At 31.3% G+C, this 27,818-nt stretch overlaps 1 protein-coding gene across 2 annotated transcripts in view; it reads right to left on the bottom strand.

Moving 5' to 3' along the window:
* LOC142330201 (uncharacterized) overlaps positions 1 to 27,818 on the bottom strand; it is a 747,772-nt gene that overhangs the window by 251,134 nt on the left and 468,820 nt on the right. For both annotated transcript variants that reach the window (XM_075375326.1, XM_075375325.1), the window contains one exon: positions 22,786 to 22,866. In XM_075375326.1, the coding sequence (XP_075231441.1) occupies positions 22,786 to 22,861 (76 nt within the window). In that variant the 5' untranslated portion in view covers positions 22,862 to 22,866. The remainder of the gene's footprint in view (positions 1 to 22,785; positions 22,867 to 27,818) is intronic.

Below are 27,818 nucleotides of genomic sequence, written 5' to 3'. Positions count from 1 at the left end.
TATATTGAAAGTATGAAAAATAATGATCTAGAAGAAGACGAAGGAATAAAAAGACGAAGGGGGAGAACAGATGACGTTTATAAGCTTTTTTTAAAGAAAAATCTTATGATATATAAAAAATTATGCAAAAGATATATAACAAAAGATTTAAAAATTAGAAGACTGAAATACGGCATAAAAATGAATGTTAAGGAAATAATAATATGTGAATAAGAGGCAATTGACTTATTAGTCAATGAATGTCTGTAAAAATGAAGGAAAAATTAAACAGTTAAACCGTTATAAATAATTAGGTACTGCACGAACAGATGACGTTACAGTGAAAAAACAATCCCTTCGGCACGCCGGAATGCGGAGGTAGATTTCACCGGTGCTAAGTAGGGAATAAAAACGATTTCCACCTTAACGTTAAGAAAAACTTAAAATTTACTCAATACAAAAATGGTTGCATGTGAAAAAGGTTTCATAAGTTTAACATAAGACAAGCCACATCTTTTTACAATTCCAGCAACAGTTAGGTCATTCCTTGCCGTAAGGGTTGGTCATATCAAAAATTGTTTCAGACCAAAGTTTTTGGTAATTTTTAGAGGACTAACAACCACATTAAACCGATTCAATGGTGTACCTATTAAGGGAGGTATGATTTTTTTGTCTTCGAAACCCCATTTTTTCCACCCCTTGGGCCAATGGATGGTAATATCAAAATACTTTACTTAAATACGTTTTATACCCTTATCCAGAGAATAGTAGGAACTTTAAACGAATCCGATATTTTACTTAATAAGAAAGTTATAGCAATATTTTATTTTTTCGAAAAAGCCCTTTCATTTTCACTCCCATGGTCCGATTTTGCCAATTAACGAACTCCACCGAGATTTCGGGTCGCTATATTTTATGTATAAATTTGAAAGTGATTGGCGGAAAATTACGGCAGTTACGTGTCCACAAAAAAAGTGAATATATATATATATATATATATATATATATATATATATATATAATGTATACAAAAACGTTTGAACTGACGGTGTTTTTGGGGTCTGGGGGGGGGGTGTGAAACGTGAAGATATGTCCACATTTTCTGGAAATCGAATCGTGGTACCCCTTACAATAGGTAGATTTCATAAGAAAGCTACCCATTTTTATCAATTAATTTAAAACACATAAGCATATAAATACTTATACTTGGGTTTTCTACTTTTGTTTTTGTTGTTTTGTTCGTTTGGTTGTTGACCTAATGAATTGCATTAGAAATGTTTTATTAATTTGGATAATTTTCTAACTTATTTAATTTTTATATATATATGACCCTTATAAATATAATCTAACCAAACTTAACCTACTCTCGCTTCGCTTGCTAACTTTGACTAGCGAGCAAAGCTTAGCGATACTAGATCGTGGATACCGGTGTTCTTTGGTGGTTGGGTTTCAATTAACCACACATCTCAGGATTGGTCGAACTGAGAATGTACAAGACTACACTTCATTTACACTCATACATATCATCCTCATTCATCCTCTGAAGTATTATCTAAACGGTATTTACCGGAGGCTAAACAGGAAAAGAAAGATTAATATAATCTAATCTACCCACCAGATTGGTCTAGTGGTGAACGCGTCTTCCCAAATCAGCTGATTTGGAAGTCGAGAGTTCCAGCCTTCAAGTCCTAGTAAAGCCAGCAATTTTTACTCGGACTTGAATACTAGATCGTGGATACCGGTGTTCTTTAGTGGTTGGGTTTCAATTAACCACACATCTCAGGTACGGTCGAACTGAGAATGTACAAGACTACACTTCATTTACACTCATACATATCATCCTCATTCATCCTCTGAAGTATTATCTAAACGATAGTTACCGGAGGCTAAACAGGAAAAATAAAAAAAAAGAATATAATCTAATCAAATGTTTGAGTTTTTAAAAAACATAATTCTTCTGAAAACAGGTGGCCTCCTTTTAATCAGAAAGTACCCAAGGATCTTATAGTGGTGGTCGTATAACTCATGAGACCCAAAATTAATTTAAATATTAGAATATTAGAGAAATTATTAAATTAATCAAAGATATTGAACAAATAAAAAATAATTTATTAAAGAAAGGTTTGTGTGGTAATGAACGTTTTGTTGAACGAAAAAAAATATATATGAAGATTATTATTACTTAGAACATAAATTTCTTAAATTAGTAATTGTTTATTATTGACTTTTATTTGACTAATTTTCTCAGAATTTAATTTTCTGCAAGGTTAGTTCCAAGATAATTTAACAACATAACGTTAGCCAAATCTAAATAAAATCCATACTTCTTGACTTGAATTTTTTAAATATAACATGAATTTCCTTAGATAATACAACTCATACAGTTCTAGAAACCATTTTTAAAATAATTTTCATATAAAACATAATACAAGAATTCTTTTTTTTATGTAAACAGTATCCGAAACGTTTTACTGTTCCATTATATTATCTTCAGAATAAAAATCAACGAGAAATATTTAGATACCAGTATGTATATGCTTGTATTGCTTTAAATGAAAATTTTGCTTTAATTATTACTATTTCTTTACGTAGGAAAACGTATTTCTTAAACGTCAATTTTAATTCCTTTTTTTTAATTCAACTGTCCGCCACTGAGTTTTGACCTCAACAAAACATGTATTTTTGGATTTGCAACATGTAAGAATTTAAAGCAGACTGTGAATACTAAATATTAAAACAGTTCTAACATGTTTAGAAATCTATACTCTATACTATTATACAAAAACAAAGAAGCTTAATATTTTTTCGGAATAAACAAAAGACTACTCGATCAAATCGCGACAAAAATTTGTTCCTTGGCAATACTGAGAAGGCTTGTAGATATATATCATCTCAAAAATGTCGAAAAACCAACCGATCGATTGCTTTCAAATTTTTAGGATAGATTTGAGTTATACCATGAAGGGTTTTAAGCTACAGACCGAGGGCCTAGCTTCCTTAAAGATTAAAATATTAAAAATATGTTTTTCTTCAACCCCAAAGAGGGTTACATTGTAAATTAAAGATATTCATTACGAAAAAAAAAGATTAATCCTTTTATTTCATTATTATATTTCTGCCTCCATGGCAAAGAAATAAGTTACGAATTTTTCGTCCTTAAAGATGCCTACTTCAGTTACCCCATACCTACTATTACTCTGTCATTTATTATTTATTTTCTTTTTCAGGTTTCTATAAAGCCTTAATACTTTAATTGTTATTTATCAGTATTATTCTCGCAACCGTAAGAGTAATGAACAGTACGGGGATCCAGGGGGTGGAGCCGTCTGGGTAGACCGGAATGGTGACCGTAGCGAGCTCTGCGGCCCTAGGATAGGCCCCGAGGAGCCCTTCAGTTGTCTCCGGGGTTCGCCTGGGCCGATCTGGGCTCTAAGGTTCTGGGCAGACGGGCCGGCTAGTGTAACATAAATATAAATACGTGTTTTTCCGGCTACTTTATAGTTAACATTATCAAATATGTTGATTTACCCAAGAGATAAATTATGAATAAAAACAGAAATTATTTGGTTATATTATTTTTCTGAGTGAAACGTTTACATGTACATATATATAAATAAAATGATAAAATTACCTCGTAAATTTCTCGAAATTATGTGATAATAATAAAGTTCTATAAATTTACTGTATAATAATTTCTATGGATATCTTCATGTTAGCATAATAAATTCGCTAGAGGCCACGGGTCTAGTTTATCCAGTGAAATAATTGAGCACAACATAAATATGACAAAATGAAGAGTGTAAGTGGACAGTATGTGTCAAATACAGCACAGACAAAACTGTAGATTAACAAAATAGCAGTAGTAGTAAAATAGGACAACTTCTACTACTAGCTTTACTATTACTACTACACTTTTACCCGCAGATACTACTGATCCATCCCTATTACCCGACAGGGTATATCAAGGATAGGACAGCGGAAAGGGGAATAGACAAGAAAGAGTGAAATAGTATACACGACTCTCTCTCTACACAGTTTACTAACAAGATGAGTTTTCAGTCTTTCTTATTTCCTGTTCCACTAAAACAAATTCTCATTCCAAACTTCTTTACCCGACCGTTTCTCTTTTCCGTACAGCTTTTGATGGCATCATCTTCCAGTTCTTCTCTAATCTGTCCCCCGCCCTAATATTTGCTACCACTCACTGTCGTAATATCGAATTTAATCAGATTTTCAAAGTTTGTATAATATCTAAAAATGTACTTACAAAATACAAATGTAGAATGCTTTCACTCCTCTCTACCCCTTCACTCACTCTTAAAATAAAAAACAGAACACAACACACAAACTTTATTTTATAGAAATCATTCCATTCAAAGATTACGTAAACAAATAAAAGTTCATTGCTATTACACTATAAAAGCTAAACGGAATTTTGATTTCAAAGGAAATCAAATCAAAAGGTCATGTTCAATGAAATGTAATACATTAATATTGATATTAAATTCGACAAAAAACCGCTAATTTTTTTTTTTACAATAAATTCTATAAAAATTTTAATATAAATAAAAATATAAAATAATATTAATAAAAATATCAATGTAAAGAGAAAACATGATATTTATTCCCTAAAAGTAAATTATATAATCCTTAAAATCCCCTCTCCTAACATTTAAAATATGACACCATGCTATATCAAAAAGAATTTATTAATATTTCTGGGAACAGGACACCTCGATCGTTTTAAATTAAATATAAATACACTGAGCATTAGGACTGAAACTCAATCCTAAATTGAACTCAATTCATAAATTGAAAATTAAAATATAGTATTTTTCTTATTTATTATAACGACACAGCAACTTTACAATCTCTTCAGCAAGATAATTGAACAAAAGTAAATAAGATCTATTTGAACTAACATTAAGTTCCCACAAATCCAGAGGCTTGCGACTTAATAATTAAATAGAAGAACACTCCGTACGGCCAGACCATAAGGTCACCTAATTGAAACGATTGCAAACCAAGATTATTGTTTCTTAGCAATCTTGAAAAATCACTGATCGTATTATCTAACAAATTGACTACCAAATAATTCGAGTGCCGTTAAAAACGATTTCGACACCGTAGGCTGATCAAAGGTTGCTAACCTTTTTGCCGAAAGGTTAGCAACTTAACATCATTTTATATGAGGCTCTTGCTTATGTACCAGGGTATGTTAAGGATTTTTGGCAATGTTTTTTTCTGGTAGCGTTCAAGTATTTCAATACTGGAGTTGCACGCTGTATACCCCACAATTCAATTCACAATTTGGCGAAAACCGCATTGTCTGACCGTGTGGGAGTTCCTTGATGCAGTTGCTTTGTTCAACCGACATCAGTAGTTTACCTAGGGAAAAGATACCTACCGCACTGCTAATGGAAGCTACCCTAAAGGTATGTATGGCTTACTACCAGCCAATTAAGGCTCTAAGGGCTTTAATTAAGGCTTCAGCGACCTAGGCGTGGCAGCGAATTGCTGTCTCAACGAAATGAATTTAAATTTATGAATGTAGTATACATTTTTAATAGTTGAGGGGGTTCGCCAACCCATTTAGAAAATATATGACAAGTAAGCGATTGGGACACGTAAGCCGGTGGTTTATGGCACCGCGCTTAATCCGCTCACGCTGTTAGGTAAGCTCTAGGAGCTACTTAGGATACTGTTCGCTAAACTGTTCGAGGCTCAGTAGCCGTTTGTGGCACAGACATTTGGTCGTATGCTTTAAAGCGACCAAATGGGGTGGTTGCGGGAGAAATACCAAGCAAACCAACCCTCCAAAAAACGTAATCCAGAGGAGACAGATCTGGGGACCTGGCAGAGCACTATGGCTGCTCTACGACCTATCCAGCTTAAAATTTATATTATAATTCCTGAAAATTCCTTAAAATTTTTATTTGGAAAATGTTCATTTAAATTTTGCCGTACCATTATATAATAATGAGGTGGTGCCACATCTTGCTGAAACCATACGTTATTATTTAATTCTTGTCCAAAATTTTTCCGGATATTTGGTAAAATCCTATCGGCTAACAAGTTGCAGTGACATCTCCTATAAGATTGTCATCTAAACTAAAAGGCCTTACAATACATTAACCAACGATTCCCGTCCCGTTCATTTTTTGAGGGTGCTGTGTTTGAGTTTCTGACATCCATCTAGGATAATTATAGCCCCAATTACAGTTTAGCTTATTCACATGGCTGGTTTAACATAAAAGTCGCTTCATCAGTAAATATTACTGAATTAGAAAGATTTGCGTCTACGTCTAATTTTTGCATAATAGTATCAGAATATTTGAATCGGCGGTCAAAATCATCTTCCGAAAGTTCTTGCACCAGTTGTAGCTTATAAGGGTATAAATTTATTTGTTTTACGAATTTTTTGAACTGAAAAATAACTGCATGTCATGTTGGACAACAGTTGTCCGAATCGATGAATGAGGGTCTTCAACAAAGGTCTGCAATACATCTAATGAATTTGCATCGGTTGTGACAGTTCTTGGTCTACCGGTGCGAGAACGAATTTTTACAGTATCGGTTTCTTCAAATTGCTTTACTGTCTTGACCATAGTCGATTTACGTATCTGTTCACTATATGGAAATTTATTAAATAAATCGTATACTTCTTGTAAAGGTTGAACTCTATCATCATACGAGTATGATGATAGAGTTCAACCGATGATGATAGAGTTCATCATCAACAGAGTTATTCTTTCGGTTTCACTTAAAGAAGGCATTGTTATTTGAATATTTAATATTTTATAAAAGTAAATAAATGAATTGTAATAAGGAAATAAATGAATTGTAATAAGGATAAAATCAAAACCTAAACCGACAACGATTGTTAACGTCTATATGCTTACAAGCGCCCATGATGATGATGAGGTAGAGTGTGTATACGAAGAGATTGATGAAGCAATTAAACACGTAAAAGGAGATGAAAATTTAATAATAGTTGGAGATTGGAATGCAAGCATTGGAAAAGGCAAGGAAGGAAATATAGTGGGTGAATACGGGCTGGGCAAATGAAAGAGGGGACCGACTTATAGAATTTTGCACGAAGTATAATTTAGTAATTGCCAACACCCAATTTAAAAATCATAATAGAAGAATATACACTTGGAAAAAGCCAGGCGATACTGCAAGGTATCAGATAGATTATATCATGGTTAAGCAAAGATTTAGAAATCAACTCGTTGACTGCAAAACTTACCCTGGAGCAGACATTGATAGCGACCATAATTTGGTGATAATGAAATGTAGATTGGGGTTTAAAAACCTGAAGAAAAGGTGTCAGATGAATCGGTGGAATTTAGAGAAGCTTGAGGAAGAGGAGGTAAAGAAGATTTTTGAGGAGGACATCGCAAGAGGTCTGAGTAAAAAAGATAAGGTAGAAAATGTAGAAGAAGAATGGGAGAATGTTAAAAAGGAAATTCTTAAATCAGCAGAAGCAAACTTAGGCGGAATAAAGAGAACTGGTAGAAAACCTTGGGTTTCAGACGATATATTGCAGCTGATGGATGAACGTAGAAAATATAAGAATGCTAGTGATGAAGAAAGTAAAAGGAACTATCGGCAATTAAGAAATGCTATAAACAGGAAGTGCAAACTGGTGAAAGAAGAGTTGATTAAAGAAAAGTGTTCAGAAGTGGAAAGAAAAATGAACATTGTAAAATAGATGGAGCGTACAGGAAAGTTAAGGAAAGTTTTGGGGTACATAAATAAAAATCTAATAATGTGTTAAAAAAAGATGGTACACCAATATATAATACGAAAGGTAAAGTCTATAGATGGGTGGAATATATTGAAGAGTTATACGGAGGAAATGAATTAGAAAATGGTGTTATAGAGGAAGAAGAGTAAGTTGAGGAGGATGAAATGGGAGAAGCAATACTGAGATCTAAATTTAAGAGAGCATTAAAAGATTTAAATGGCAATAGATGAAGAAAGTAGCATTTGGAAAAATATAGTTAAAAGAAGAGACAGACTTATAGGCCACATACTAAGGCATCCTGGAATAGTCGCTTTAATATTGGAAGGACAGGTAGAAGGGAAAAATTGTGTAGGCAGGCCACGTTTGGAGTATGTAAAACAAATTGTTGGGGATGTAGGGTGTAGAGGGTATACTGAAATGAAACGACTAGCACTAGATAGGGAATCTTGGAGAGCTGCATCAAACCAGTCAAATGACTGAAGACAAAAAATAAAAAATAAAATAAATGAACGAGGAAACTAATAATAAAACTTTGACCAAAAAACAAATTTCAACCCCTAGGCTTACAATTTAACTTTACTAGTACTACCATTTTTTACCATTACAAGAATATTGAAGTAAAAAAGGTGAAATGAAGCATTAATAAGTTCTATTGTTTCAACGTAATAAAAACTGCATTACTGTAAATTAACAACTGATAAATAACAAGAAACAGCTGATATTAACACTAGAAGTTAATTTTTCGTTAAAAAATAATATCAGTTGATATAGCCGTTTAATAGTTGTTAATTATTACTAAGTTTGTTATTGTATACGTTATGAACGTAAAGTGCAATAAAACTGTTTATGCGGCGCGTGTTACCTCGTTTTAGTAACATGATTTTTCCGTCGCAGAAACTTTGAATGCTTATAACTCGATAACAGAAGCATTAATAGAAAAAACAAGTTTCACCACTGTTTTTCTTGTAAAATTTTAAGTCGAAATCACGTGTGTCCACCTTGCTATTTAAAAAAAAAATAGGTTTGATTCAATATGATCCAAGATGGCAGACAAAAATTAAAAACCCAACATAATGCAGATTTTTTTTTAACTATGAAGAACCCGATTTTTTTCTGTCTCCAAATATGATGGAAAAACCTATTTTCTTACTTATATATTACTCGTATATAAGAATGTTTATGATTTATGATTAGATATAATATTATCAACTTATATAGAAAAAAAAAGAATTAAATAAATCCTCTAATTAATTATAACGACTGAAGGAACAAAATAAAAGAAGGATAAAACAACTACTGATAAATACATCATTTCAAAGTAAAGCCTGATTAGAAGAATTTCTACAACAGAGTAATGCAGTATAAATATTCTTTCATGCTGACTGACAATGTAATACGTCTACTTTATTTCATTTTATCATTTTATTATTGTTGGACTACTTTTTTAAGTTAGATCTTCACTCAATTTATAAAAATCCTTTTATAATGAAAAAAAACTCTTGACTGGTCTCTCTCTCTCTTTTATTTTGTTGCTTTTTTCACAATAAAAATAAACAAAACGAATTTTATTTTTAAAAAAGTAATAAATAATGTAATATTCATACCAATATCATTAAATTGATTCGTTAATTATGCAAATTTAAAAACAGATTTTGATTTAATTAAAAAGATATTATTTACCATAGATTTTTTTTTTATTATGAAATTACTTATTTCTAATTAAATTTAGGAAGCATGTATTTTATTAAAAAGCAATAATCTTTACAATAATACGGTTTAATTGTTTTTAATTATAATTGAAAGTTATAACAGAAATCATTTGTACGTTTATCTGTTTTTTTAAAACATTTAATAGAATATCTGATGAATGAATAAAATGTAGCTCATTCAATTATGGTGATTAAAATAAATAGGTTCTGTTTTAATAATAAAATTATTTTAAAGTAACAGGTTCAAATCCCGATTAGACTCGGAATTTTTTTTACGCACACAAACCAAGGTTTTCTGAGAGGAAGTAATAAAAAAACAAAATAAATAAATAAACATGTAAAACGTAAATTCAATAAGTGAATTTTTGAAACCTATATTCAGCTAACTTTGTATTAATCTTTTAAATTTAATAGATTTACTTTAACGTTAAATCACGAGTTGGTATTTAAATATTAAATTATTAACAAAAACTTTTAAAACACATTTATTTTAATCTTGCAGTTTATGGTTTTATATTTATAATTTATCTTATAATGACGTGATGTATATAATGTTTTATTGTATCTATCAGAAAATGATTTATTTATTTAAGTCGACCACTGTAATTAGTTAAGTGAAAATCTGTTCGAGATGATTTATTCGTTTTTATTTTACATTTATTGATGGATTCAATTAATGAGTTTCATCAATCTCCTTCTGTATTACGGAAAACAGCAAAAGAGTATTTGCAGCAAGATTTTTGTAACGACTTAAAAAATTACTAAAGTTCTATACCTGTATGTAAATCTGATTAACAGAAAATTTTATTTTCAGTAATTCGATAACTTTAATTAGCAGCATTCATTTAGGAGAAAATTTAGAATTTTTTGTTAGCAAAACTTCTTGTTTTATTATTTATTTTACAACAAATTATTCTGATTACTAATTTGGAAATTTGAAAAATTTTAACTCATTTTCTCAGTTATAAATGTATTTTCTGTTCCTGTTTTATTTTTATGGCAAAAATAATACGTGTCTCATGGTTATACGACCACCATTATAATATCCAATAAATATCTGTCCATGTTCGGTTATAAGATAAATAAATATATATATTTATTATAAGACCCACCAAACTTAACCTCTGCTCGCCTCGTTCGCTAACCTTTACCAGTGAACGTAGGGTAAGTTTGGTTATATTATATTTATCCTTTTAGATTTATTTATTATATAAATAATAACCACCACTATAAATATCTATCCACGTTCATTATGAGATAACCAAATAAATATATATATATATATATATATACACACGAGGTGTGTGAGAAAAGTAATGTGATTGGTAACACTGCGAGCGATCTGGCAACGCTGTGTCTATTGGTCTATGTTAGACCGGTTTGTTCATCCCTTCCACATGCTCAGTAGGAGTTTCGACTCCGTTCAGTCAACACGTTATTTTTGACAGCGCCATCAGTGAAGATGTGTGTTACGAAAATGGAGCATCGGAATTTAGAGCGACGTTGTGCAATCAAGTTTTGTGTTAAATTTGGAGAATCCGCGAGTGGACCTTTGAAAAATTGAAACAGGCCTATCGGGAACACTGATTATTAAGAGCACAAGTTTTAGGCTGGCACAAACCATTTTTGGAATGTCGAGAACACGTTAAAGATCAACCTCGCTCAGGGAGACCTTCAAATTCAAAATCTGATGAAAACGTTAAAAGTTGAACGTGTGAGGGTTCTTGTGAGATCAGTTTATCGTTTAACAATAAGGATGACGAGTGAACTGTTAAATTTAAACGCTTTCACCGTTCATAAAATTTTGACAGACGATTTGGACATTCGAAAGGTTTGTGCGAAATCGGTGCCGAAAAACCTCACAACGGAACAGAAGGACAATCGAAGAAACGTGTGCGTTGATATTCTTGAGAGGATCGGCAGCGAACAAGAATTCTTCAATCGTGTGATCACAGGTAATGAATGAATCCTGGATATTTGAGTACGATCCTGAATCAATGCGGCAAAGCGAAGAGTGGTACACTCCGTCATCTCCTGGACCGAAAAAATGTCGAATGAGTAAATCAAAGATCAAAACCGTGCCGATTTGCTTTTCTGACAGAAGGGGTATCGTGCATAAAGAATTTGTTCAGGACAAACTGCCAACCAAGTGTTTTACAAAAGTATCCTTGAAAGGCTCAGGAAAACAGTGATTCGCGTAAGACCAGAAATTGCAGACAAGTGGATGCTTCATCATGACAATGCTCCGTGTCACACGGCCATTTCCATCAGGGAATATTTGACCTCAAAACGCATTCTTACGGTTCCTCAACTTCCTTATTCACCTGATTTGAGTCCTTGTGACTTTTTTCTTTTCTCGAAATTGAAACTTGTCTTAAAAGGACGTCATTTTGGAACTCTGAAGAAGATTCAAAAGACCGTTACTGACCAGTTAAAAGCCCTACCAGTTGAAGCCTTCCAGCGCTTCTACCAGGACTGGAAACAACGACTCCGCCGGCGATAGCTGTTCAAGGGAACTATTTTGAAGGGGATAATATTGTTGTTTGAAAAAATTAAAACTTTGGTAAATAAAAAGTCAGTCTCATTACTTTTCTCACACACCTCGTATATACAATTTATTTGGTTATCTAATAAACGAACGTGGAGAGATATTTACAGTGATGGTCGTATAACCCATGAGACCCAATAATACTATTAAATAAATCTTAACTTCACGATTAAATCTTCATTTTTTCGACTCTAGCGAAGTATAAGGGAAAGTATTCGGATCGATAAAAAAAATTGGCCGTTTTTATGTTTGTCGCCTTAAGGAGATATTTAAAAAAAAAAATAGAAAATAATATACATAAATAGAAAATAATTTGCGAAAAAAACTATTTATTTCAATGCTCCCAAGTCCAAAAAATGTATATTTGTCACACCGAGATTTGTACGTATGTATGTAAACTCTAGACCCCGTTGACCGATTTTCCTCAAACTTGGTAAACAGGTACTACCTTCGGGAAGTAAGGATGCATTAAATTTTTGTAAAAATTGGAAGAACGGGTGGGGTGGGTGTTCGATCAAAATAAAAGTTCTATAATCGTCATTGGGTCATTTTAGCAAAACAAATTTCTTTTAGAAATTTTTTTTATTAAGATCACAAATTACCAAAAATATTTTTTAATGTTCACCTCCTCTAAAAAAGTGGGTTTATATATATATATATATTTTTTTTTTTTTACTTGTACGAACTAAAGGAAGTATTGGATTTTGGACTTTTTCTTAACTGTAGTAATAAGCCCTCATTGAGAGCTTTTTAACGATATATCATAAGTGGTACTTATTTTCATTTGTTCCAGAGTTATAGCGAAATAAAATTTTAATTAATGAATTATTTGGATCTTAGAGGAAGATATATCGGTTCGATCAGATTTGATTTCCTTTTTTTAACTTTTTTTTAAAATTAATTATATTGATTTATTAATAATAATTAACCTCTCATTGCAGAAAATTTTTACTATGAATAATAATTCAATTACAATAAAAAAAAAAGAAAAAATATCAGAAGTTTTTAATGAAGTAAAATTTGAAGTATTTTTCATTTTAAATAAATGTAATTTAAAAGGCGTACAAGGATTCATGTGTTATTCAATCAAATTTTTTTAGCTATATCTTGCTTGAGAAAAGTTCTTGAGAAAACATCAATTGTTCTCCAAACCAATATAACAAAATGTTTTGCCTATCCCACTCCAGTGATCTGTGGTAAGAAAAAAATATTTTTCTTTAAAATTTATTTCCATTTCGTAAGTTACCAATTGCATCTAAAATATAAGTCTTAATTTTTTTTATGGCTCTTTAGTATTTCTTGAGAAAAAAAGTCAAAAATGTTTAAGCCCTTCCTAGAAAATTATACCTTTGTTTATTTAGAATTACGGTTGAATATTTGTTTTTTTTAAACAATTTTAAATTTATTCTGACCACTAAGGAATTATTTTCATATAAATTAATTATACTCATATACTTTCCGTTGAGTATGGGAACCCTGAAAATGAAAAACATTTTTTTTTAATTCTTCAAATGCATAAAACAACAGTCCCACTGTTTAACTTTAATTAAGTCCTCCATAAGTATAGATATAATCAGTTTTTTTTTAATTTATTAATTTATTTAACTATTTATCATAAAATTAGAAATAAATATTTTTGTATAAAACTATCATAAAATCCATAATATTGATTATTGTTTTTCAATAAAAATAAATTATTTCATTATAAAGATACAACAGAGCTTAAAAATTAATTGAATAATTTGACCGACGAAGTAGGGAAAAGATCGTTTTCAAAAAATTTAAGTAAATTTCTCTTTCAACGGCTTTTAAAGTTATCTTGTATTCCATTTTTTTTTTTCACTTGTTCTTTAGTACAGCTCTTTCTTTCCATTTAAAATTTAAAGCTATGTGCACAGCCTACCAAGGTCATACTTATGTCAGACGGCAAGCGCGTAGTAATTTTGATGTTATATCAATTCATAAAATTTTATTACGTTTAAATTTTTCAATGGACACTTAAAAATTTAAGATTAATAATACACGAAACATTTCATTTAATAAATTATAACTTAATCGCGGTTAATATTAAATCGTAAAGTAAAATAGATTGATTTTCAATCAAAAAATGGATCGCGTAAACTCGTAATTTTTGAGTAAAGTTCGTAAAGTTTAATGAAGAAATTAAAAAAAATCTGACTGCAAAGATGTAATAGTTTCCTGGCATTGGTTATTTATTCTTATGTAATAGAACAATAATTATATGTAAAAATAAACCAAAAAAAGTTTTAAAAGATAAAAAAATTAGATATTTTTAAACTTTGATCGGCTCCCTGACCCCGAATATTGCTTTCAAAGTATTTTTTTTTTTTCATTACTTGCACTACCACTATGCTAAGAAAGATAAAAATATCGGTTAATTTAAATTAAATAAATAAAAAGATAATTTTTTTTAATTTTTGGTGCTGAGAAAATTTTGGGGGAAATTTTTTTTAAACGGTTGGTAAGATAAGAATGCATTTACTAAAGTTAATATAAAGTGAGGTTATGTTTGCAAAATTTTGAGTAAATTTACCCCAAATATTTAACAAAGAAATGCCACAAATACACGAGTCTATATAAAATTTTATCAACATCGGTTTATCCAGTAAAAAATTATTAAGCTTCTAACACGCCAACACACGTATATAAGGTACGTACGAAAATTACCCCTATATTTATTTTTGGGGGCCGTTGTGTCATAAAACGACAAGAAATGCAAAAAACCCATACCCTATTTTTTGCCTGATTAAAATAGTTTCATTCTTGCAGCATACCTCTAGACCTATTCTGTCAGGAAGTAATTTAACAAAAATGTAAGAAAAATTACAACTTTCCTTGTAATCATTAGGCAATTATAAAACATTAAATTTAAGCTATACACACACGCGCGCGCGCACACACACACACACACACCAAGCGTTGGTGTGAAAATTCTAAATAGTGTTCGCAAAATGATATAGAATATTTATATAGCTAAGAAAAGGTCTACACAAAATAAAAACCATATATTCAAATATTGTTGATATTATATGATGTTTAGGGGGTTGCTTACACAGAAGAGACTATTATAGCGATTTATTGTACTCATATGTTTTTATTACATGAACGTATATTGTAATATCCAGTATAAAAAATCTGAAGTGAACCCAACAAGACTTCTTTGCATGCCTATTAAATTACATATAAACATTTTTAAAAGTACATCAAATTTTATTTCATGAATAACTTATGGTTATTAAAAGTACCACTTATGGTATATCGTTGAAAAACTCTCAATGAGGGCTTATTACTCCAGCGAAGAAAAAGTCTAAAATCAAAATTTTTTGGATTTTGTGCTTTTTTTGACACTTTTGTTCCAGTCGATTGCATTGAAAAGAGGAGGTGCACAACTAGATGTTACAACAGTCCTAAATCTAGAATTTTAACTTCCTACGGCTAATCAATTTTGAGTTATGTGAGATACATACGTACATAAAGACGTCAAGACGAAACTAGTTAAATGGATTCAGGGATGATTAAAATGAACATTTCCGTTGAAAGCTGAAAATCGAAATTTTTCGAGATCACACAATATTTCTTTACTTCGTTCAAGGAAGTAGTAAAAATTAAATAAATACTTCCTTCAACAATGTGAACCAAAAGTAATTTTATTACAATAAAAACAAAAATATAAATGCAACATTAAAAAAAAAAAAAAAATTAAATTAAATAGAAATATACCGGGTGATATTTAAATATAGAAATAGCTTTATACTGCATATCCGTGAGGTATATAGAGGCATATACCTCATTTAGGGTAAAGTCGATAGATGGGTGGAATATATTGAAGAGTTATACGGAGGAAATGAATTAGAAAATGGTGTTATAGAGGAAGAAGAGGAAGTTGAGGAGGATGAAATGGGAGAAACAATACTGAGATCTGAATTTAAGAGAGCATTAAAAGATTTAAATGGCAGAAAGGCTCCTGGGTTAGACGGAATACCTATAGAATTACTGCGCAGTGCAGGTGAGGAAGCCATTGATAGATTATACAAACTGGTGTGTAATATTTATGAAAAAGGGGAATTTCCGTCAGACTTCAAAATAAGTGTTATAGTCATGATAACAAAGAAAGCAGGGGCAGATAAATGTGAAGAATACAGAACAATTAGTTTAACTAGTCATGCATCAAAAATCTTAACTAGAATTCTATACAGAAGAATTGAGAGGAGAGTGGAAGAAGTGTTAAGAGAAGAGAGAGTGATAAGAGTTGAAGAGAAGGTTTCAGGTAAAGTATAGGGACAAGGGAAGCAATTTTAGGCCTCAGATTAATAGTAGAAGGAAGATTAAAGAAAAACAAACCGACATACTTGGCGTTTATAGACCTAGAAAAGGCATTCGATAACGTAGACTGGAATAATATGTTCAGCATTTTAAAAAAATTCCGGTTCAAATACAGAGATAGAAGAACAATTGCTAACATGTACAGGAACCAAACAGCAACAGTAACAATTGAAGAACATAAGAAAGAAGCCGTAATAAGAAAGGGAGTCCGACAAGGATGTTCCCTATCTCCGTTACTTTTTAATCTTTACATGGAACTAGCAGTTAATGATGTTAAAGAACAATTTAGATTCCGAGTAACAGTACAAGGTGAAAAGATAAAGATGCTACGATTTGCTGATGATATAGTAATTCTAGCCGAGAGTAAAAAGGATTTAGAAGAAACAATGAACGGCATAGATGAAGTCCTACGCAAGAACTATCGCATGAAAATAAACAAGAACAAAACAAAAGTAATGAAATGTAGTAGAAATAACAAAGATCGACCATTGAATGTGAAAATAGGAGGAGAAAAGATTACGGAGGTAGAAGAATTTTGTTATTTGGGAAGTAGAATTACTAAAGATGGACGAAGCAGGAGCGATATTATAAAATGGAGCGGGGGGGAGATCGGGCCACCCTGGAACTTAGAGGTCAAGGGGAAAATTGGCCACTCACAAGCGACCAATCAATCTGGCGAGAGCAGCATTGTCTGTCCGTGTGGGATTTTCTTGATGCGGTTGCTTTGTTCAACCGACATCAGTAGTACCTAAGGGAAAAGATTCCTACCGCACTGCTGTGGTAAGCTAACCTAGAAAGATATATATATATGGCTGACCACCAGCCAATTAGGGCTCCAAGCGCTTTGATGTGGTGGACAGGTACTTGCTGGAATTCAGCGACCTAGGAATGGCAGCGAATTGTGTCAAAACGAAATGAATTTTAATTTACGGATGTAATATATACTTTTAGTAGTTGACAGGGTGCGCCTACCCATTTTAGCAATTATATAACAAGTAACCGGTTGGGACACGTAAGCCGGTGGTGTATGACACCGCACTTAGTCCGCTCACGCTGTTAGGTAAGCGCTAGGAGCTATTTAGGATAGTGGTCGCTAAGCTGTTTCGAGGCTCAGTAGCCGTTTGTAGCACAGACATTCGGTAGAATAAAACCTCTAATCTATTAATACTGATCTATAATAAAAATTAATTAAACGATTAAATAAATAATTAATTACAGAGGATCATTAAAATATTTTTACTTTGTTTAAATTGAAAAAAAATTAGTCATTTTGAAAATAATTAACGCATAACTAATGAGATACTCATTCGATTAGAAAACTGAAATTACGTCATTAGACCGATCGAGATAACTCATTTAGAGGGAAAAGAAGATTATTACATGGACTTTTTTAAGTGGAAGTGGTAAAGGGGCTTATAATAAACGTAAAAAAATATAAATGAGCGGTGGTGGTGGAGGGTTGATTTGGTGGCGGTGGGGGGGGGGGTTTGAAAAGGGGGTGAATAATGGTATTATTGCAATTTCCGGCGAAAGTTAACGTCGAAAAAATTTGTGGTTAAGACTCAGAAAGGTATATTTTCACGAAGTTTCTTCAAATTAAAATATTTTTGCGGAAATGAAAAACAAAAAACCAAAAAAAATAGATTTTTCGCATTTTTCTTGGAAATTTTGAGGTTATGTTAAAAAGTGACCTCTACAATAATTTTATTTTTGCATGATCTACAAATTTTGTATTGAAATATTTTTTCAACCTCCAATCCCCCAAATCACCCCACCCGTCACACCATTCATGTATTTATTTTTTTGTACGTTTATTATAAGCCCCTTTACAATTTACACTTATAAAATTTCAGGTAATAATTTTTTTTTTCTCTAAGTGTAATTTGGTTTGATTACATACAAAAATATAAATGTAATACATAACAGTTATTTAATATAAGATTATGAAATATAAATAGTAAAAATGAATATGAACTAGTTTTTAAATAATAAAAAGTCATCAATCGACAGACAACTATTTTAAAGAAGAGTTAACAAAAAAAAAACTTTTAGACAGTCTTGATGGTACAGGCGAATTGTAGCATGTTACTCGCGATTAATTTTAAATCATAAAGTAAAATAAATTAATGTTCAACCAAAGAAAAGATCGCGTAATCTCGAAATTTTTATGGTTTTGAGGAAAAAATTAAAATAAAATTTTCATTATAATGATTCGGTAGCTATTAAACATTAAATAAACTTTACATACACAACTTTGGAGTGAAAATTATCAGGAAAACAAAAACAATTAATATATAAACAAGTAGCTTGTTTGCCTACTGCATCAAAGGTACCGGATTCGATTTCCGACAAATTCTGGAAAGTTTATACAATGAAAGAACCCCTATAATTGTCGCAGAATTATTGTAGTACTTGATGCGACTTACAAATTAACTAACAAATGAAAATTATTAAGCCAAACTATGTATATTATATATACAAGTACATATTATTTTTTTTTTAAACAACTCTTTTAATACCCATACTCCTCTGTACCAATACAAACTAATTTTATTTAATAGATCAACCCTAAGTAAAGAACAATTGAAATAGGATGACGTACCTTATTTCATTACATAACAGAAGCGCTTTCGCTTATTTGATTCGCATCCTCAACTGTATGTATTATATATACGAGGGACATTCAATAATTAAAGAGACAAATTGATGTAGAAAAAAACTATATTTTTACAAAATGAGACTTTTACTACTTCTCAACATAATCCCCACTAATATACACTTGTCCCAAAGATGAACTAGTTTTTTTTATACGTGATGCAAAGAAGTCTTTGTCCTGTTGTTTGAGCCACTTTCCCACAAATTCTTTGACTTCCTCTTTATTGCTGAACTTTTTTCCACGTAATGACTCCTTAAGTGGACCAAACAAATGAAAATCCAAGAGAACCAAATCTGGACTGTAGGGAGAATTTGGTAGTATCTCCCAACCCATTTTTCCAATAGTTTCTTGGGTCAGCTGGGCGGTGTGAGGGCGAGCATTGTCGTGTAGCAAATCACGCCTTCTCTTTGAGATCGGCGACGTTTTTCTCTCATTCCTGGCTTTACTTTTTTCATTAGCATGTCTGAGTAGTATAAACTGTTTATTGCACGCTGATTTTTCAGATAATCACAAAAGACGACACCTTGGGCATCCAAAAAGACGGTCAACATGACTTTTCCTCCTGATGCTTGCTTTCTCAATTTCTTTAAGGTAAGCAAGGTAAGCAGGAAGGTGTGCTTCCATTCCATGCTTTGTCTTTTGGACTCTGGTTCAAAATGTTGAACCTAAGTTTCATTACACGTTAAAATTTTGTTTAGTAAAGGGTCACCTTTTCTAAACAAAATAATTTTTATCAGTCAGCTGTTCTCATCTCATCCCAGTGATGCCAACCTAGTCATGAAAATATAAAATTCCTCGTACAAAATGTTTCAATTCTACATCAATTTGTTTCTTTAATTATTGAATTTCCCCCGTATATATTACAAAACCATTAAACATTTTGTAAAAAATTTTTTTAAAATTACAAAGATCAATTAATTAAAATTAACCAAGTCAAACTTAAAATGTAAAACGTAATTAAAATAATTAAAAGTTAAAATTTTTTAAATAAAAACAAAAACTTTTAAGCAAACTAAAATCATGTGCTAGCCATTTCACTAATTTTACTTTACTCAATATATGTACAAGTACATATATGTTTATGGGGGCTACACAAAGAAATGTAATACATACGTGGAGTTGTTTGATTTAGAAAAAAAAAGAGTATTGAAAGGTTTTACTTATCCCCAGACTTGTTTAATATGTAAATTGAAGATTGAATAAACAAAACAATCTAAAAAAAGATGAAATAATCAGCAATAGAAAGAAGAAATTTTATTAGTTGATTCAATAATCCTAAACAAATTAAATTGAATACGTATAATTCAAACGAAAAGTTATAATTCAATAACATGAAAACAGACTTCAAGCAGCTTCTTGTAAATTATTAAGTTTGAATGTACTTCTGTGTAGTTTGAAACATTACATTAAAGAATATAAACAAAGAAACACTGGAAACTTTGAAATATAGGCGTGAAGGAGATCACAGAAAATTAAATTGACAACAAAAAAAAAACGAAAGAAAAATGTAGAAGTAATGAGAAGAGTGAACAAACGAAAATAGAAATTAATCAGAAGAGTTCAAAATAAGAAAGACAACTGATAGGGCATAACACGAGAGGAGAGATATTGAACAAAAGATTGGTAGATGGATCGATATAAAGTGTAAAGAATAGTGAAATAAAAAAATAAAAACTTATAGACTATATAAAAGAAAACAGAAGCTAAAAAGAGTTCAAAGGCTTAGCTCAAAGTATAAGAGAACGGGAACGAACATGGTTTGAGGACCCTGCCTGAAGGCAAATAACCGAGCTGTGATCATAAAAAGAAAGAAAACACACTTTTTGGTAATGATATTTTTCTAGACCGGAAATGACTACAGGGAACTTATAAATAATAAATAAATAACATGTTAAAAGCTTTTATTTTTAAATTGGCATGTCTCGAGTGACCCGAGCAGGATTAAGATGGGATTCTCATACATTTTTCATGAAATTCGTTACAGAGATTCAAATAAATGTATACGTTTATATAAGTTTACATAAAAATCTACCTTTTACAGCCTACGGGCAGAGATTTATATTCAAAATAAAAACAGATTCAAAAAAAAAAAAAAAAAAAAAAATAGGTTCAAAACAAAATAGGCACAAAATAAATAAAAAATCTTAAAATAGAAGTAAAGACGTAATAATTATGAAAAATATAACACTAGAAATATAACAGGCTCAGCTGATAAATTTTGCAACACGGAGACAAAAGTACTATCGAGTTGCGTGTGGCAGCAAATGATAGCTAAAATTTCCCTCTACAAACCTGCGATAATGCGTTTAAATCGGTTTACCGGTTTGTTTTCAGTAGCAGTTAAAATTGACTAAAGTACGGTAAATTTGTCAACACGGTTAAAACAACGCGCAGTAATCGAAATTTTAACAGAAAATGTGAACTTTACAGTAATGAGTGTTTACAATAGTGAAACTGTTGACAGGAGTACTATGAATAGGTAGGCGTTGAAATTTCGCGAATGTGAAGCTGGTAAAGTGACAGTTGAGGATGCACCTTGGAGCGGACGATTAGTTTCTGTAACTAACGAGAAACACCGAAACCTACTACTTTCTTTTAAGCCTCTGGGACTACCATTAGGTACTGGATATTGCTTCAGAGGATGAGATAAAATGGAAATTTCCGGGATTCGAACCCGGGATCTCCGGATGAAAGGCCGAGACGCTACCACTTGCGCCACGGAGACCGGCCAACGTTCCTTATTGCAGCATCATAACGAATCTCGCTTCTACCTTCTCCTGCTCAATTGAGCGTAATTAAAGAACGATTCTACCAATCTTCATCAAACTTTCAAATAGACAATTACAGATACACACTGATACAGCATATTTATATTTCAATATAATTTATCAAATAATTTTGAAGATTTTTGAGCTTCAAAATCATATATAAATAGGTCTATAAATAAATAAATACATATATAAAGTAAATCGCAATTTAATTGATCAAATCGCAATTTAAATTATTTTCAAAACGTAAAGAAAATTCATTTTCACCCCCCACTCATTCCATGAGGCCGAAAGTAATATCGTACTTTTCTTCGAAAAGTTGGTAAAAATAAGCCCGTAAGTGATAAATACTAATTATTAAAAAAAACATAAATAAGGAATATATTCTATAACAAAAAAAAAAAAAACAAGATAAAGTAATTCATAAATATGTACAAAATTGAATCGTTAACAGCATTCCGAACTGCCACAAAACTGCCGGTAGCTACAGCAATATAATACCTAGAACAATACCAATATAGTTCGTAAAAGAGATTGAAAAAAGTATCAAACTGTATATCTGACTTATCATCACGTTTCCTGAAAAATAAACAAAAATTAAATTCACAATGGTCGCTGTAACATAAAAAAAAGTATGATAGATTAATAAACAATCTGAGCTTAAAATAAATAGAATGGAGCAACGAGTTTTGGTCTTCAGTTACGTGTACCTTTTTCAGACATACATATAAAATTACTTTTTAAAATTTTAATACACAATATTAAAAAAGAATACACAGACATTTAAATAATGTAGAATCCAATATAATTTAACATACATAGCGAAATAAAATAATAATAAAAAAAAAAAAAAACATTTATAAACTCCACGAAATTATTTAAAAATTAAATCTATTCTTAATATGAGCCATAAAATTATTATATAAAAAATATATTGCTAAAGAAAAAAACAATAACAAAGAAAAATTATAGATGCAAAAGAATGTTAGCTTATAGATTAAGAAGAAAATAATAAATTTTAAACATACTCTTGAACTTCCTGTCCTTATACGAGCCACCGGCGAGCAAAAGTTGGAGGATAGCTCCTGGACGCCTTTGAAGCATGCAACCTGAAACAATAAATAAAAAACTGAACAAATTATCTTAATTTTTAATCAAATATTAAATAAATAATATTTTCTTTACTTCCTTGTACGAAGTAAAGGAAGTATTGTGATCGCGAAAAATTTCGGTTTTCAGATTTCAACGGAAATATTCATTTTGACTAGTTTCGCTTGACGTATGTCTCTCGCATAACTCATAAACGATTAACTGTAGGATGTTGAAATTTTGGATTTAAGACTGTTGTAACATTTAAATGTCTTCCCTACCGTAGTGGGGAGGGGGGAGGGGGGTTGAATTGTGATGCTGTAACAGAACTACATGTTACAACATCATGTAGTTGTTCACTTTCCCTTTTGATTAAAATCGACTGAACCAAAAGTGTCAAAAAAAGGTTAAAATCCAAAAAAAATTTGGATTTTTGATTTTTTTCTTAACTGCAATAATAAGCCCTCACTGAGAGCTTTTCAACGATGTATAATAAATGGTTCTTAGTTTTACTGGTTCCAGAGTTATAGCGAAATAAAATTCTAATTAATGAAATATTTGGATCTTATAATGGGAACGTATATCGTTCGAATCAGACTTCATCTCCTTTTTTTAATTTTTTTTCTTAAATCAAATATATTGATTTATTATCTTATATTAGATGGATCTTACAAATATTTGTAAGTATAGAGACAAGGGAAGAAATTTTAGGCCTCAGATTAATAGTAGAAGGAAAATTAAAGAAAAACAAACCGACATACTTGGCATTTATAGATCTAGAAAAGGCATTTGATAACGTAGACTGGAATAAAATGTTCAGCATTTTAAAAAAAATTAGGGTTCAAATACAGAGATAGAAGGATTCCTAACATTTACAGGAACAAAACAGCAACAGTAATAATTGAAGAAAATAAGAAAGAAGCCGTAATAAAAAAGGGAGTCCGACAAGGATGTTCCCTATGCCCGTTACTTTTTAATCTTTAAATAGAACTAGCAGTTAAAGATGTTAAAGGACAATTCAGATCCGGAGTAACAGTACAAGGTGAAAAGATAAAGATGCCACGATTTGCTGATGATATAGTAATTCTAGCCGAGAGTAAAAAAGATTTAGAAGGAACAATGAACGGCATGGATGAAGTCCTACGCAAGAACTACCGCATGAAAATAAACAAGAACAAAACGAAAGTAATGAAATATAATAGAAATAACTAGTAGATGGACCACTGAATGTGAAAATAGGAGGAGAAAAGATTATGGAGGTAGAAGAATTTTGTTATTTGGGAAGTAGAATTACTAAAGATGGACGAAGCAGGAGCGATATAAAATGCCGAATAGCACAGGCGAAACGAGCTTTCAGTCAGAAATATAATTTATTTACATCAAAAATTAATATAAATGTCAGGAAAAGATTTTGAAAGTATACGTTTGGAGCGCTTTATACGGAAGTGAAACTTGGACGATCGGAATACCTGAGAAGAAAAGATTAGAAGCTTTTGAAATGCGGTGCTATAGGAGAATGTAAGATGTAGGGAGTATACCGAAATCAAACGACTAGCACTAGATAGGGAATCTTGGAGAGTTGCATCAAACCAGTTAAATGACTGAAGACAAAAAAAAAAACAAATATTTGTAAGATCGGTTCAAATCCGCCTTCATTTCCTTTTTTTTTTGTCATTTAAATACATTGATTTATTAGTAATTATTAACTTCTAATTGTAAAGAAAAAAAAATACAATAAATAATAATTCAATAGTAATAAAAAAATATATATATGAAAAAATGTCAGAAGTAATTAATGGAATAAAATTTTATGTACTATTCATTAAAAAAACAAAAAAACAATAAAATTATTTGTAATTTAATAGGCGTACAAGGAACAAGGAAGTCATGTAGGTTCTCTCAGATATTCTTGTACAGAGATCATCGTATCAAAAGTTCTCGACCTAAAACAGAGATGGCGGAAGTATGACCAAGTGACCCTTATCTACATGTAATATAAACCTTTAGGTGGCGTGCTGCGAAGTTTCAGACGGGTGCGTTTACGGCGTGTGTTACTTACGGGTTTCAGACGGGTGTGTTAGTGGCGATCGAATTAAACAAACAAGTTTTGATATTTTCAAGAAATTGAAGAATTCTGAAAAATGGCTAAAATTTGAGGTTCAAACTTTTTTAAAGTACTGTTTAAAATGAATCCCGATAGGCGTGCCGAAAGAGTTAGATTTCCAATTTTAAAGAATTCTTTCTCTTAGTTTTCTCCGGTAAAAAAGATGGGCTGCTGAATTTAAACATGGTCGTACACCCCATCAAGATGACGAATGCTCAGATCACCCTAAAACCGCTACAATCGATCAAATCGTTACAAAAATCCTTAAATGATCTGAAGATACAGAGCTTGGTGACAATGCAAACATCTAGACAGATCGTACATATTACATTTTAATTGTTGTTTTGGATATGAAAAAGCTTTCCGCTGGATTTGTGCCATGTTTGTTAACAGTCGACTAAAACCGCATTAAACTGAACACGTCTCAAGACTGTTTAGCCTCATTTAAATTCAATTACGCTGAGTTTTTTCAAGTTTTATAAGAGTAAATGAAACATGGACGCACCATTATACACCAGAAACCAGACAGTGAGTGGGAGCAGGTGAAAGTGCGCCAAAGAAAGCGAAAACGATTCTGTATACAGGAAAAGTCATGCCTACTATTCTTTGGGATTTGCGTGATGTGGTGCTCATAGACTATTTGGGTAAAGACAGAACCATCACCGGGGAGAAATACGCTTTTCTACTGAATGGACTGAAGGATCAACTACTGTGATATTCAGGTTAAACGTTCACATCTGGCCAAAAAATGTGGTCTTTCACCACGATAATGCTCTTCCACATATGTGGAGGAGCATTAATTCGATGCTTTCATATGCATCGAATTCGCCAGATTCATTTCTCTTCCCAAACCTGAAGAATGGCTCACTGGATTAACTTCAAATAATGAGATAAAAGTTGAGACAACCGCTTATTTTGAAGAGTCGGACAAATCGCATTATTCTGAGAGTATTAAAATTGTAAGGTGAATGAGTACCTGATCCACCAGTCAGAACATAAAATTTAGGTCTTAAATAAGCAAATTTTGAAAAACCAATTTTTAAATTATGTTTTTCTTTAAAGGTTGTGTACAAGTCTTTTAAGTTACGTAAGATAAGATTTTTTGAATATTAATTTTCTTCCCGTCAGCTGGTCTTACAGAGACACAAATCCTTCTTGCCTTGCCTGACATCATTCAGCTGTGCTCATCATTCTGGTAAAAACCTTGGACACATTTAATAACATTTTCATCAATTGCGAGACTGGGTTTCTTTTTACCGATTTTGGCAAAATTCTACTTGTTTTAACTAAGTGTTTGGAATGACGGGCTAAATATTGACTAACACTACTCATTTTGAATTTTTTAAATGCTCCAGCTGCTTGGTAATAATCTTAAAATATTAATTTTTTCCTGGGTTGATGTAATTTTATTCATTTTATCCTTTATTTTAAAGATTAATTTTTCATATTCCTTACCAAAATCAGCAAAATTTTGTGATACTAAAGTGGTTTCTTCTGTAGAAATATTTAAATCAAAGGAATCTTTTAATTTACTGGTAACTGACTCGGCTACTTTTGTAACTTTTTTTTTAAATTGGTTCATTTGCTCTGCTCGATAACTTTTCAACCTTAACGGGGGAAATGCCAAGTGCTGAACAAGCTTTATTCACCGACTCCACTCGAAAACATTGAGGCTGAAATATATTTTCCGGTTCGCTTTCTATATCATCTTGTGGTTTTCGTATTCTGTTTAAACATTTTGTTCACTGTGCTCTGCCTGAAATTAATTTTAAATTTGGATTGCTAGTTGAAGGTGTCAATTTCTGTAAGAGATTTCTTAACCGGTTTAATGTGACAGCTAAATGGGTCGGAGCAACTTTTACCATTAATTTGAAAATATTTATTTAAATATTCGGTTTTATGAAAAGTACAGATAATTTTTGTTTCAGTACATCCACTTCTTAAAGATATCAAATGTATTTGATGTTCGGTAAATTCTAAAATATCGTACAGTACTGAATATCTATTGTACGTCAATTTATGACATACTGTGTCAGTGCGAATGTCAATTGAACACCCCATAGTCCGTTTTAATAAAATGCAAGGGTTCTTACAATAACAGTACAGTTAGTATAAACAGTATGTTAGTATAAACAGTTAGTACAGTTAGTATAAAACTACCAGATGCACCTCACTTTGTCTTATCCCAATTTTTCTATAGTTAAAATAAAGATTTCTCTAATTAATAAAATTAAAAGTAAAAGATATCCGTTACAACAGAAGTTCACTGCTAATAAAATTACTTTATAAACAATTGTACATTACATTACCTAACCACAGTATTAACACTAGTAACAATATACCATATCACATTGAAATCAAAACAGTAACTGAGAGCTGAGAGCCTTCTACAATGTTTACATTCAGGATTACGCAAATATTCATGTTCATTTTCGTGTTTAAACATGAATTTGTGTATATGAGTCGTACTTTAAGAAACAAATTATCTAGAATATAAGCTATCTCATTATAAACATAACAAAATGTTTTGTATAGTAGGTCTAAATTATTATCTGAAAAAAATATATTCTGTGAATTCTTTGGATATATTTGTTCACGGTTAAAGAGAACGGTGTTTTTAGCAGTTTTTGATGGCTTCATGACTCGTCAACTCCTATGAGTAATAAAAAAAATTTTATACACTTTTAAAGTACATAAAAAAATTTACTGGTGTAAAAATTTAAAATATTTGCCACCTCACCCACATGTGGTTTTCGGGACCCAAAAATGAGACATTTTGAAAATCTTAAGATTTCGCGGTTATTTTGTTTAAGGTTATTTTGTTAAGGACAATCTGTAATAGTCTAAATTTTTTAAAGTAATTTTTTA

This window comes from Lycorma delicatula, chromosome 9 (assembly GCF_047948215.1).
Source record: "Lycorma delicatula isolate Av1 chromosome 9, ASM4794821v1, whole genome shotgun sequence".
In the NCBI taxonomy this organism is placed as follows: domain Eukaryota; kingdom Metazoa; phylum Arthropoda; class Insecta; order Hemiptera; family Fulgoridae; genus Lycorma; species Lycorma delicatula.
This window is presented reverse-complemented; position numbering and strand designations above follow the sequence as displayed.